At 45.0% G+C, this 15,413-nt stretch overlaps 1 protein-coding gene across 1 annotated transcript in view; it reads left to right on the forward strand.

The window, feature by feature from the left end:
- The window catches only part of MALRD1 (MAM and LDL receptor class A domain containing 1), a 737,846-nt gene that overhangs the window by 573,571 nt on the left and 148,862 nt on the right, over positions 1–15,413 (forward strand). Inside the window, exon 33 of the mRNA XM_073629748.1 lies at positions 952–1,153. Coding sequence (XP_073485849.1) covers positions 952–1,153 — 202 coding nt within the window. The remainder of the gene's footprint in view (positions 1–951; positions 1,154–15,413) is intronic.

Consider the following 15,413-nt stretch of genomic DNA (forward strand, 5'->3'; position numbering starts at 1 on the left):
CTGAGGCTCTCGTGCATATTGCTGGATCGAGAGGGGGCTCAGGTGAGTATTGAGGGTTTGAAGGGGGAACGGCACACAGAATGCATGAAGGAAAAATATCTTTGGCCTTTACAGCCACTTTAAGAGTTGAGTTGATTTCTGGCAGATGAAAAGAGATTTTTCTGTGCTTGCAAGTCCTTTAAGGGGTTAAAACATGACAAATGTGCACATATTGCACAGATCTAATGTATATATTTTATGTATATGTTTGTTTTTCTTATATGCCTTGACATACACTTTAAGTGTCATCTCTGCCTTTGAGCTTCCAGTTCTTTTCACCCACCTTCTGCAGCCAATTTCAGGATAATCAACTCTCCCTGTTGGGATTTTCATTTATGTTACATTATGATGATTGCACCAGAAAGAGTGAGACTGTAGGGGATCGTGGGGACAAAGTCAGATAATTTACCAAGAAAATTCTCCCTCCATGAATCAGTGTTTACTTGTAACTGAAATGCGAGATGTAAGTGGACTGATCCTTTTCCAAACACCCAATGCATATCATTTTTTTGCAAGAGCTCTCTGTTATCAAAATCCCTACAAGCACATTTCCTGATATTTGGACACTCTGTCTACATTAGTATTTCTACTTTCCCATCATCTTATTTTGTCAGTGGAATACAAGACAAAATTGATTGTTTACCTTTTGCAGCTTTCAAAGTCATTCACTTTTTTCTTGATGGGTTTGCATTCATCATAAGTGGAGTTCTTTAAAGCAAGACTGATCGGTTTCATCGTTGGCACAAATTGTCTCCTTCTTCCTCTAGCTGTCTCAACCATCAATCATTCTGCACAGTCCAGGGTGTCGGAGACTGACCTAAAACTTACAAATGATGTTTAATGCTAATTTTAATATTAGCCTGCCACCGTACAGCCTGTTCCTCTTTATTTTTATCCATGTATATTCAACAGGTATTCATGGTCACTGAATACGGAGTGAACATCCTTTTGTGGTCAACTATGGAGAGCGAGGAAGGGAGGTGGATGTACGGCAGTGTTATTTTGTCCAGCAGCAGTCCGTTTCAGGTGGCGTTTGAGGCGCAGTTGGGGGCAGATGCAAGCGTTGACATTGCCTTGGACGATATATCTTTTACACTGAACTGTTATATGGAAGGTAAGTCTGACAACATGTACAAGGTGAAGCTGTTTTGGGCCAAGTGTTCACCTTTTGGTTATAACGTTACTGAATGGCTTACAGTTGCATAGAAATGTCTTGGAGCCAATCAGTGTATTTCTTGATCACGTGATCACAAAGGCTACCAGAATGGTCATACTAGTGTAGCTCAGACCTGGGACTGGTCTGGTTGTTTGGTCCCAGGTTCTATTCCCTGATAGGCACACAGCAGCCAGGCACACGGTAGTTCACAGTCACTCAAGTCAGAGAACATGCCTTTTTGTGTTTTTTATTTTGTTAGAGAACTGAGGGTGAGCCTTAGGATACACCTATAAACTTCAAAAAAACTGTAGTAGAGTACACTAAAACTAATCTATTTCTTTAGGGTACGGGCACCCCCTTTAACCGCTTGCCAACCGCCCTATACCTGATTTACATGATTCTGCAGTTCCCGGCAGGGGGGCTTGTCCACGCCGCTTCTACTATGATTTGTCACACCAGAAGTCAATCAGTGGGTGATGGCCAATGGATGTCTGCCACCACCCGCTGATTGCCAAGGAGAGACACAGGACGGAGCTATGTAAACAAGGCTGAGCTCCATCCTGATGGGGGAAGTGATTGATTTTCTTTCCCTGCAAAGCAGGGAATAAAATCCATTACTTCCATTAGTAAAAGCAGCACACTCTACACACAAACACTGGTTAGGCACACATTTAACCCTTTGATTGCCCTAGCTGTTTAACCCCATCCCAGCCAGTGTCATAAGTACAGTTTTTAGCACTGATCACTGTATTTGTGTCACTGGTTCCCACAAAGTGTCATAAGTGTCAGTGTAAGATTATCCAACACAATATCGCAGTCCTGCTATATAAGTTGTTGATCACCTCCATTACTAGTATAGAAAAGAAAAGTGGGATTTTTTTCAAAAATATGTAGCAGAATACATATTGACCTAAATTTATGAAGAAATTTGATTTTTATTTTTTTTTTTATTGGATATGTTTTCTAGCAGAAAGAAAAAAATAATGTATTATTATTTTTTTTTAAATTGTTGACCTTTTTTTGTTTATAGCGCAAAAAAAACGCAGAGGTGATCAAATACCACCAAAAGAAATTGCTATTTGTTGGAAAAAAATGACATAAATTTTATTTGGGTACAGCGTCGCACAACCGCTCATTTTTCAGTTAAAGTAACGCAGTGCCGTATAGCAAAAAATGGCCTAGTCGTGAAGGTGGTAAATCTGATGGAGGTCAGGTGGTTAATGTGAAAGTAAACTGGTACTAAACAGGGATTGCTCAGCATAAGTTTAGTCCTGAATGTACAAAGAATAAGCTCTCCCAAATGAGGCCAAAGAAAGTCTCCATGTCCAGAAGACTGGTAGTCACTGTGTCCTGAATACTGTGTTGCCGCCTGCAGTATTAGTCAGTTTCTGTACTTGGGTTGCCTGTGTCCTGGATCCTTAGGTGAGCTCTCTGCAGCAATTCAGGAGGCTAGGCCAGGGGTCCCCCAGCCAAAGCAGAAGCCGGGACCCCTAACAGGATTCTTTCAGCTGCAGATAAACGCCTAGTGATGCCACAGCCCTCAGGCTGGGCCTCACCCCCCCTGTTACAAGAGACTTCTGTTCTGGGACCCAGCCTATTTATACCCCTTTCAGCCCCCTGCTGGTCACTCACGCCATTGACCAGGGATTGGCTAAAAAGGCATTAATATGCAGGTTAGGGTCTGTGTTCTTCCACCAACTATATCCCATAACTCAATGGGATGCAGGGGAAAGTAACGAACCTGTACCAGCAGAATCCAGAACAGACACTACTAAACAATTGTTGCTCTCCCTGGCTACAGGAAGGCCAAAAACTCACACACCTCCTATACGATCATAACCATAATACAGTTATTAAATTAGACTTTAAAATCCAATGTTTCCAATGTAAAATTACAGTTGAAAGTACATAATCACTCTCACTATAGCTGCTAACTTGTATGCAAAAACACAAACTAACAGAAGAACAAGATGATCAGCAAGATCTTTTCAAAAACGGACTAAAAATTATATGCGTTTGACCATATCTAAGAAACTAGAGCTGATGCAGTCTAGTCAATGCAAATTTATGAATCAGCACCCCAAATAACTCCAAGAACAGGTCTAAAAAGCAAAGCAAGTTTTTTTGTTGGGCTGTGTAATGTTAGCAGTGTTTATTTTTGTTTTAAAAACATTTTTCTGATTGAAGTTTGTATTTTTTTTACATAGAGGAAGCCATATTTTCTCTTTCCATATGCATATTTTGTTTTCTATAGTCTAAATGCAAAACACAGGCTCTCTGCAGCCCCATATAAAGTGATAGACTCACAATGCTCCCGGTATAGGGGAGATCATGTGACTTTGGCTAATGCTTTAGGGCATGTGAAGAAGCTTAAAGCAGAACTAAACCTACTTATCCTTTACAGACAGCCATAGATGGTGCCTTCTTAGCCTCTAGTTAGATATTTAGTTCTGCAGTTGCCATAGTGCTACACATGTGATCAGCTGTGACACCAGACAATTGAGGGCTTGGATTCAGTTGAGAGGTGACATAAGCACACTCGCAACTGTGACAGTTATCATCGAAGGCATGACTTGGATGTAACTGTTATTGGGAATCAGTTACATCGGGAGTTCCGCTTTAAGAGCTCTTCTTTTAAAAGGAAGATTAAAAGAGTATCCTTTTTAAGTAATAGATACCCTCTCCCTTCCCAAAATATGATCAGCACAACTATATAAACTTACTGGGCATTCCACCCCAAACCATGGGAATGATTATAGAAATGCCCCACCTTCTTGTAGCTCTAGCAGGAACTATTCTGGTAAAGCTTTCCAAAAAAATCTTTTAAGATTTTGGAGTATGTCTGTCAAACTTTGTGCCCATTAAGCCAAAAGATCATCTGTCAGGTCAGGTACTGATGATGGAGGAAAAGACCTGCCTTGAAATCGATGTTCCAGTTCATCCCAAATGTTTTCAGTAAGGGTCGGGTCAAGACTCTTGATTTTCTCCACACCAAACTGGTCCAGCCAGGTGCACAGTCATGCTGGAACAGAAAATGTCTTTCCTCAACTGCAGCCACTAGATTTTCATTGTATGATGTAGCATTAACAATACCCTTCACTCGAATCAAGGGGCCTAGCCCAAACTCTGAAAAAACGTCCCCATATCACTATTCCATCAACACTAAACTTTGCAGTAGGCACCATATAGTTCAGAAGATTGCATTCTCCTGGCATCCACCAAAACCAGTTTCATCCATCAGACTGCCAGATAGTAAATTGGGATTTGCCATTCTAGAGAACATGTTTCCATTACTCTCAAGTCCAATAGCAACTCATTTTTGGATGTTTCCTATGTACAGTACTTGTGCTGATGTTGCTTTCAGAAGCAATTGATAACTATGCTGTAATACAGTTTATGTAGTATACCACTTTGTGGCTGAGCTTTTGTTGTGCCTACATCAGAGGTGCTCAACCTTTTGAAGAGCCCGGGCCACAAAAGTGATTTGGTAACCGGCGCTGGGCCACAATAAAATAAAAAATGTCACAATTTCAGATTTCTTATTTTGCATAGCATAATGTAGATTTTAAACAATCAGGATCAACATTTTCCGTGGGACCAATCCCTGTTGGATATTTAACCACTGTTTAATCATAATCACAAAAATCACATTTTTTATTAACCAGATCAACATTAATCCCACTCTTGCCCTCAGGTGTGACCAGCCAAAAAAAGCACTGAACCAGTGTTGTAGCCTTCACTATATCAGGGTCTTTGCAACCATCCCTTGCATTGCCAAAACAAGGACTGTAGACAATCTAACCAAAAAAAAAAACAACAGACCAGGGAAGTGCATGTCCTAGTAGTGCAATAAGTACAGATAAAATAACACATAATGCACTCACATGCTCCTGGAATGACACCAAGCTCATCACACAATGGTGAGAATCCACCTTCAGAACCTCTGTATGGATGCCACTAGATGTAATCCACTCGGCTAAAGGATCAACTCCCCGTACCTGTGTGTTAGGAAAGAGAGAGAAGACTTGGGAGCCGGCCACAATAGTAACAATAGTAACAATAGTAGCTTGTGTATGATGGCCGCCCTTGACCGGCAATCATTCAGTAGAGCAGCGTGCTACCAAAGGAGGCTGTGTGGGTTACCATAGAATTGAGGTTGCGGGCTACATCTGACAGCTCCGTGGGCCATGGGTTGAGCATGCCAGGCCTAAATGCTTCCACAGTGCAGTAAAAGCATTTCAATTAGACAGGGACAAATCTATCAGAGCAGAAATTGCATATGTTGACTTGGCAAAGTTGCCATCTTCTGGTATGACCCATTGAACTCCAGTATGACACTTCAATCTCCAGTATGACCCATTGATCTCCAGTATGACCCATTCTAATGCCAATATTTGTCAACGGAGTTTGTATGCTTCATTGTACATATCTGTTAACAACGTGCGTGACTGAAACACCTAAACTCTAAATTTGGAGGGCTGTTCACATAGCATTTGCCATATAATGTGCTCCTGTGCTTGTTCCTGATCAGGGACTGAGGGGGTATTGAATTGAAGCAAATGTTTCAGCATGACAGCAGAGTGACTAATATTCATTTCAGAAAGTAAGGTCCACAATGGCACCCTCGATATTTCCTTCATGGCAGGTTTTCTTTAACAGATCTAACCACAATAAAGTGAAATCTGATTAGCAGCTCTGGGTTACTGAACCTTGCACATAATGATTGTCTTATTAAATAAGCCTTACAGTGGTAAAAGTAAAATACAGAATGAAATGCTATGAGGGTGAAGAAAACGCTACAGATGCATAAACACTTTATTTCTCTTTCTTTTTTAATCTTCATTAGACATTTTATCTGTGAAAATCAATCATGTGTACTCATTTCCTTTTTTTTTTCAGTTTACAAAATAAATTCAATCTGAGACTTACATAGCGGGAATGCAGCAAAGCCAAACCTTGGAAGAGATTTATCGCTATTCTCCCCATTCAGATTAGACAAACAAATTGGGATGAGCAAGGCGATGGGAACAGATTGAATTCCTATAGAGTCAGTTAATGAAAACTGAGGGTCCAACAAATGCCTAAAGAATTTCATCAGGCTAGCGGCCTGAGGGAGTGAGATAAAGAAGATAGAGAACTGCTTGACGAGGGAATGGCTGTTTGTTTATTTCCAAGGTTCTCCTAGTGTGAGAGTTATGTTTGTTAGGTACAGAGGCACAACTTATGGAAGTTCCCTGAGCTTAGTAAATAGGGTGAAAAATCTCAATTTTTTTTTTTCATTTCTCTGCACACAACTGGGTATTTAAAGTGAACACATCTTTACCATATTTACAAAACTCAGTGAATATTCACAGTGAAAAGAAAAATTTAAATAGCTAAGAAAGCAGTCACTATTTATTTAGTAAATCGACTCAGCGTCTCAATTCCTCCCCCATTGGAGTTCCTTCTATGTTGTATTTTGTGCTTGTGTTATACTTACCTTTCTTAGATGTCTACAGGCTGGCCCTATGCCATGTCGGGTCTTGATCCTTTTCCCCTTTTCAGGCCCAGGTGCAATCCTCTGCTATTGCAAAGAGTGGTACTGTCAAGATGACATTAGCGTCACTGTCTGCTTCAAAAGTATGAATTAATGGGCGCTGTGGTGACACCTCCTTAGAGGGCCACCCTGTGAAGCCTGGAATTCATGGTTCTCCTCAGTCTTCTGGGTTGAATGACATTGGGTGGGCTGAGGACATCTTGGGGCATCTCTGGATTGAAGGTGAGCATTGAAGCCCTGAACTGCTTTATTCTTATATACCTATTGTGCTGATTTATAACTTACACTATATTACCAAAAGTATTGGGACACCTGCCTTTACACACACATGAACTTTATTGGCATGCCAGTCTTAGTCCGTAGGGTTTAATATTGACTTGGCCCACCCTTTGCAGCTATAACAGCTTCAACTAGTCTGGGAAGGCTGTCCACAAGGTTTAGGAGTGTGTCTTTGGGAATGTTTGACTATTTTTCAGTATTTGTGAGGTCAGGCACTGATGTGAATGAGAAGGCCTGGCTCGCAGTCTCCGCTCAAATTCATTCCAAAGGTGTTCTATTGGGTTGAGGTCAGGACTCTGTGCAGGCCAGTCAAGTTCCTCCACCCCAAACACGCTCATTCATGTCTTTATGGACCTTGCTTTGTGCACTGGTCCGAATCATTTGGTGGAGGGGGGATTATGGTGTAGGGTTGTTTTTCAGGGGTTGGGCTTGGCTCCTTAGTTTCAGTGAAAGGAACTCTTAAGGTGTCAGCAAACCAAGACATTTTGGACAATTTCATGCTCCCAACTTTGTGGGAACAGTTTGGGGATGGCCCCTTCCTGTTCCAACATGACTGAGCACCAGTGCACAAACAAGGTCCATAAAGACATGGGTGAGTGAGTTTGAGGTGGAGGAACTTGACTGGCCTGACCTCAACCTGACAGAACACCTTTGGGATGAATTAGAGTGGAAACTGTGAGCCAGGCCTTCTCATCCACATGCCTGACCTCACAAATGTGCTTCTGGAAGAATTGTCAAACATTCCCATAGACACACTTCTAAATCTTGTGGACATCCTTTCCAGAAGAGTTGAAGCTGTTATAGCTGCAAAGGGTGGGCCAACTCAAAATTGTACCCTACAGACTAAAACTGGGATGCCGTTAAAGTTCATGTGTGTGTAAAGGCAGGCGTCCCAATACTTTTGGCAATATAGTGTATATCATGTTTACCAGAATAGCACCTATAAAAAAAGTGTGTTTTGCCTATTTAGAACATCCAGCATAGATTTCCTTATCATGCCTATCCAAGAAAGTACAGCCCGGAACTGAGTGAAGCATAAGTGCAGGGTTAGCATGACTGGGGTGGGGCTGTGAGGCGGAGAGGTAGGGGTTAACTAGTCAGTCAGTGGGGGGAGTTTGGGATACTTTTAGGGGGGTGGAGCTTAGGTGCAGTGGTCAGTTGGGAAGAAGAAGGCAGTAAGGAAGGTGAATTTCGGCGGTGCAGGTTAGATAGTCAGGTATGGGGGACGTGGAGCGCTTATTACAGCAGCTGCGGGAGGAGACGGCGGCTAGGGGGACTGAATGGCTGCAAACCACCATGGCATCCCTGCTTCAGGGTCCCGGCCAGGCATCCGCTAGCACGCTCGCCATTTCACAGCCCTCGGAACGGCCACGTGCTAGGAGGTCGCGGCCTCCGGAGCGTTTTAGTCCCATGTGGACAGAGGGAGGACTGGGGCCGGCGGGATGGATGCGGAGCCGCCTGTAAAAAAGATGTCGGCTGGAGACCTGAACAGACGTGCCCAGTGAGAGCTCCTGCCATTTTGGGGAATAACTCCATCCTTTTCCTCCTAGCAGGACCGCCTCGCCACGTTCACTAAACCGGGGGTCCCCCTGCACACTGAGGTGTCACCTACGACCGCTGACACGCCGATCCCGAGAGCCGGCCGAATCTACTACAGGCCGCGGCTTCGGCCTTCACAAGGGGAGCGGCGGCCATATTGGTACACCCGGCCCGCACAGGCCGCATCCGGATCTTCCTGGCCGCACACCACCTAGCTCTCCCCCTACACGAACACCGGGACGGCTTAGCCTGGGACCGCTGACACGGCGGTCCCATGTTCCGGCCGTTTTAACTACAGGCCGCGGCTTCGGCCTTGGCAGGGGGAGCGGCGGCCATATTGGTGCACCCGGCCTACACATCCAGGCCTTCCTGGCTACTCCGCACCTGGATCTACCTCCACACAGACACCAGAGCAGCCCAGCCTACTGACCGAAGCCTGCATTCTCCCCTGTGCCACTCCTGCATGCCAGCCTGTAGGACTACCATCACACACAGTAAGTGGCGGCCATCTTACTACACCTCAGTAGCTTCCCCATCTCTCCTGTGCTCAATCCAGGGCCAATCTAAACACCAGGGTGCCCTGATATAGCAGACTGTGACCTCAGAAAGGGACTAAACTAATATTTACCCCCACTCGTGGGGTGGATTATAACACTAACCCTGGGGCCACGTGGAGCGGCCATTTTGCTTCACCCTGCTGCAGTGTATGCACTTGTTCCTTAACCCCTTTGCTCCTGGATCACTGTGTATCTACACTGTCACAAGAACTGCCCAGAGGACCCAGCTGCCACTTGTAACCCTTTTCTCAGAATAAATACTCCTTGGCTGACAGTTTGCTACCTCGCCATAGTTCTGCAACACGTTTCCATCTCATACTGTGGTGCAAAAACTAGCAGGGAACACAGTCCTGGCTCCAGAGTCGCAGGTAGCGACCGTCCTATCCCCCATAGTAGATACCATGTTTCCTGGCTGACGATGGATGGCTGAAGAAATGGGCCACTGAGCTCTGTGCTCTCCCGACATTATCAGGCTGTGTTGCAAATTACCTACACCCGGAATCTCTATGTCATCCTCAAGCTCTCACTCCTCTGACTCCGCTGAGCTGCAGCAAGGTACAATCCAGTGCTACCTACTACGTACATCATCGCTCGACTCCCGCACGGGAAAGGACAAGCTGGCGCCAGTCGCACCCCAGGCAAATCTAAACCTCCTTCTCTGGCTCACATGGACTCCTCAAAGTACAAGGATGCTATGGGTGAGCCCTCGGCCCCTTCAATGGCCGCTATGCCCCTTGAAATCCCCTCCGAAGATGGCCCCGCGGAGCTATTTCCTCCGGCCTCGGGCGGATCAGCCGGCTCTGCGACTACAGCCCTTCTTTCTGCCTTTAGGGCGGACTTTGAATCCTGGGCGTCCAAGATGGAAGCCTCCCTCCATGTTGAACTACAAGCCCTCCAGCATCGGGTTTCAACAACAGAGAATGCTGTATCCGTTCTGGCTACTACCCAAGATGACCATACGGCTCGTATTGTGGCCCTCGAATCTGCAACCACCTCACATTTATCCCGCTTGCGGCAACACCAACTCCGCATAGAGGACAGCGAAAACAGGAGCCGCAGGAACAACATTAGGATACAGGGAGTGCCGGAAGCAACCTCAGGTACTGATCTAAAACCCACTGTCGTTTCTATCCTCAACCAGGTCCTGGGCAGGGAAGTTACATCCCCTATTGAACTGGACAGAGTGCATAGAGTGGGAGGCATGGGGGGAGACCGCAGCGACCGCCCCCGCGATGTCCTATGCCGGGTCCATTACTATACCCTCAAGGAAGAGATTATGCGTAAGGCCTGGCGCTTAGGTCCTGTAGAATTCGATGGATCTACAGTACACCTCTATCCGGACCTCTCCGCAACACCTTATACATGAGACGGGCGGTCCGCCCACTTTTGGATTTGATACGTCAAGCAGGGGCCTCCTACACCTGGGGCCATCCATTCAGTATCAAGGTAACCCGAGACGACAACTGTAAGTTTGTTCTGTCGGACCCTGAACAACTTCCTGCCTTCTTCACCTTCCTTGCACAAGACCCTATCAGCATCCCGAACTGGCTAGACCCTCCAGAAGATCGTCAACTACTACAGGGCCCTCTCCCACAACGTCGCAGACGCTCAAGATCTAGATCTGCTTCTTTTGGTCCTAGAGCAAGACGTCCAACATCCCCGGAAGACTGATTTGGCTCCCCACGTGAGTCAACACTGTTACTTGTTCTACCTGCTCAATGTTTTACAATGGATCTACACCTTTCACTCCACAGTTTCATTAAGGGACTGGTCCAGGTTTGCAATGATACTGTGTTTTCTCTGTACCCTCCTATGAACTCATACTAACTATACCACTCCATTTACAGGGATAGTATAGAAGTCTACTAAGCTCAGGAGGTGGGGGGGTGCTCTGTTGCCCTTAATGGGACAGTTACAGTTACATTTAAAGAAGGGTGTAGATTAGACGGTGGAAATGTTACTGCTTTTTATGGCTGCGTGGGAGCTCCACTCGACACCAGACGTCCCTAGCTTTAAATGTACACTTATCCACACATGGACCATACCACGACCAAATTGAATGCTATGAGCATCGTTTCCTTAAGAGACCTTGCTCTGTTATCCAATTTTCCAGAACCCTATGATTCTTTTATTCGGGATGCGGCCTGGCCCGAGTGGAGCCCACCACTAAGTCTCTGGGGTGATACCTGTAACCAATGTGCCTTTCTAGTTCTTTGGGCCTGGGAACCCGCTGACTGACTGGGAGTCTTCCAGAAGATACCTTATTACCTGTTATGGGCTTCTTAGTCTCCTCTCAGTCCAGGGCCTAACTTATCCTACACCATAGAACTAGTTGAATTCCTCAATGTTACATCATTTAAATGTTTGTTATACATACTTTTGCTTGTGATGATAGCTGACTGATTATGGGTGTTTAAAATGTTTTTTCAAACACTGATTAGATATATGCCATGTTCTTCTATATTCTAAAATATTAAGTATTCAATATACTATGATAGACGGGTGTGACACATATACGTTATATATGCCTGCTATGTTGTCGGGATCACAACTCAGACCTCTCTAATCCGACCTCCTTCCCCAAATAGGTTTGGCACGATTTGTGCCTAGCACGTGATATTTCACTGAGTGTTTTGCTGTTGCGAACACATTAGATTTTCTTTTGAGACACCTTTCCCAGGTGTCCTCTAGCCATTCTCCATTCCTCTTCTCCTTTTGCAACTACCTTCTCTTTTCCGTATCTTCCCCAACCGCCTCCCCCTCTTTTTCTAGACTTTCAAATTCTTTTCTATTTCTTCGCTCCACCATGGTCTATACAGTGTTGTCTCACCCTCGACTAAAATTATGTTCATACAATGTAAATGGACTCAATGTTGCCTCTAAACGGGGACAAATACTATATCAAATGCATAAATGCCAAGTTAATGTACTCCTCTTGCAAGAGACGCACTTTCAATCAGCCTCCACCCCTTGCTCTAACAGATATTTTAACAGATGGATCCATAGTACTAATCCATCCCAGAAAACTAAGGGAGTATCTGTAGCTTTTCACAAAAGCCTCCCCGTTGAATTGCTCGATCATCTCTCCGACCCTCAGGGAAGGTACGTCTTTGTGAAATTTTTGCTGTGGGGAGTTAAATTTACAATAGCTAATATATATTTGCCAAATGTTAACCAAGTTCCATCGGCTCTGCGGTATCTGAAGATCCTATCTGAATTCATGGAGGGCAAACTCATCCTCGGTGGAGATTTTAATACTCCCCTGGAGCCAACATTAGATTCCTCCACTTCAAGGTCACGTATCTCATTCCCCAAATTGAGGGCCCTGAAACGCGTACTATACGACTTACGCCTTGTAGATGTTTGGAGGGTATTATACCCCAAGACTCGTAACTACACACATTTTTCTCAGGTACACCAGACCTATAGTCGCATAGACTATATATTGAGTGACCACAGTTGCCTAGACTGGTCTCCTGAGTGTGAAATAGATTCTATGATCTGGTCAGACCACTCCCCTATATACTTGACATTCTCGCTCCCCTCCTCACCTATCAAGGAGTGGACATGGCGCTTGAATGACTCATTGCTAGCTAACTCGGACTGTATTACACGTATCTCGGAAACAATCTCTAACTTTTTTGGGGACCACGCACAAGATACCACGTCGCTCCCCATCCAATGGGAGGCACTGAAAGCAGTATTACGTGGAACCTTCATTCAATTAGGATCTCATCTGAAAAGAGAACGCTCAGCCGCTATAGTGGATGCAATCCAGAAGCTCCGAAACCTGGAAACTGACCATAAGCGTTCCCCAACAACCGAAACGCTTACTGAGGTTTCCAAAGCCCGATTACATCTCAGAGGACTATATGAGACATTTGCACGTACATTTGCGGACAAACTTGCTTTCCATCAGTATAAATTCCAAGACAAGTGTGGCAGGTCACTGGCCCGCTCCCTGCACCCAAAAAAATCCTCTACCTTCATCCCCCATATCCAAGGACCACATGGAGAATTAATCTCCTCACCTTCTAAGATTGCGCAGACATTCAGGGATTTTTATCAATCCCTATACAACATACCTGTGGCCCAATCGTCAGGCTCCCCCCCTACTACAAAGGAGCACAAGTCCTCTTATATCAGGGAAACTGCGCTCCCCACTTTGGATGAGGACATCATTACCGAACTTGAAACACCTATAACAACAGATGAAGTTGCGAAAGCCATTGCAAGTACACCAACTGGCAAGAGCCCAGGGCCGGACGGCTTTACCCCAAAGTTTTATAAATTATTTGCTCCCCTCCTTATTCCCTTCCTCACTAAAGTATTCAATTCTGTATCAGAGGGCTCAGTGTTTCCCCCACAAACACTTGAGGCTCATATTTCCCTTATTCCAAAACCAGAGAAGGACCCGACTTTATGTACAAATTATAGGCCAATATCCTTGATCGGGGTGGATTTGAAGATTTTCGCTAAAATATTAGCCAACAGGTTACAACTATTGTTGCCCAGTTTGATCCACTTGGATCAAGTAGGATTTGTGAGTGGCCGAGAAGCAAGGGATAACACCCTGAAAACCCTTCTTTTATCCAACTATGCCCGAACCCATGATATTCCTTTATGCCTCTTAACAGTCGATGCAGAGAAGGCATTCGACCGAGTAGATTGGCAATTCCTTCGGTTATCTCTACAACAAATAGGACTGGGAGCCCACATGATCTCAAGGATAATGTCCCTATACTCCTCTCCATCCGCTAGGATAAGACTGAACGGTTCTTTGTCGTCGGCATTCTCTATCTCTAACGGGACACGACAGGGATGCCCCCTATCTCCCCTCCTGTATGTTCTTACCATGGAACATTTAGCCATTGCTTTGCGAAACAATCCCTCTGTGCACGGAATAACAGTCGGACCCACTCAAACTAAACTTGCTCTGTTTGCAGATGACCTTCTTCTATTTGTGACACGTCCACACTTGTCTTTAACCTCGGTGATGCAGGAGTTCCAGAGATTCGGGGAAGTCAGTAACTTTAAGGTAAACTATAATAAATCGGAAATTCTCAATATTTCTCTGCCAAAGTCGGACCTACGCAGGCTTTCTACTGCCTTTTCCTTTAAAACAGGATCATCAGATACCTCGGTATTCAGATACCAGAGGATGTATCCCAACTCTTTTCCAAGAATTTTACCCCCTTACTTCTCAGAACTCAGGCCGATCTGTCTAACTACACATTTAAACGACTCTCCTGGCTTGGTAGGGTGAACACCTTGAAAATGGATGTCCTTCCCCGGTTTTTGTACCTATTTCAGACAATCCCTATATACATACCTAACTCCTATTTTCGGAAATTGCGCCAGCTGTTCTCTAAATTTATTTGGAATTCAGCCCGTCCTAGAATTAGATACAAAACGTTATCTCTTCCGAAAGCGAGAGGGGGAGCTGGAGCCCCGGACGCTTCATTGTATCATAAGGCAGCAATACTTACTCGCATATTGGACTGGTTCCATAACCATACGACTAAGCTCTGGGTTCACTTGGAAAGCCATATGAACTCCATTGATCTCTCAGCTCTTCCATGGACCACACCCGCAATTCGTAGGGGTTCACTCCCCCTCTGTGACCTCACCCGCCAAACGATCCAAATTTGGGATCGCCTAAACTCTGGAGGTAACATATCCAATCCTTCGGGACCTATGACCCCCCTATTTGGGACTCCAGCCTTCCCACCGGCTATGCATGTGACAAGCTTTGGACCTTGGCGGAAAGAAGACCATAGGAGGCTTTCTCAGGTTCTCCGTACAGACCCCACTCTAATGCCAGATACTCCCCCCGAATCGCTTTCTAGATACCCTATGCAATGGCTTCAGAAACAACAACTGACTTCCTATATCCAAACCTTCCATTCAATACAAGATATTCTAGCTGAACCCACAGGATTCGAGGATATGCTCCTCCAAAACGATCCTCCAACACACGTGGTATCACAGATTTATTCCCTTTTGTTGAATGCTCTTCACCCTGATCTCCCACCCTACACGAAGGCTTGGGAAAAAGATCTCCAACACTCCATCTCCCCCATTGACTGGCAAAAATGCTTTATTCTAACACACAAGCTCTCCCTAGCCACTAAAACTCAAGAAAAGGGGTTTAAACTGGTGACGAGGTGGTATAGATGTCCTTCGACAATACATCACTTCAACTTGACAAACCCAGATACTTGTTGGCGATGTTTAAACTCCAGGGGCACCATGCTCCACATTTGGTGGGAATGCCCGCCCATACAAAAATTCTGGCAACAGATCT

Source organism: Aquarana catesbeiana, linkage group LG05, assembly GCF_042186555.1.
Source record: "Aquarana catesbeiana isolate 2022-GZ linkage group LG05, ASM4218655v1, whole genome shotgun sequence".
Lineage (NCBI taxonomy): Eukaryota > Metazoa > Chordata > Amphibia > Anura > Ranidae > Aquarana > Aquarana catesbeiana.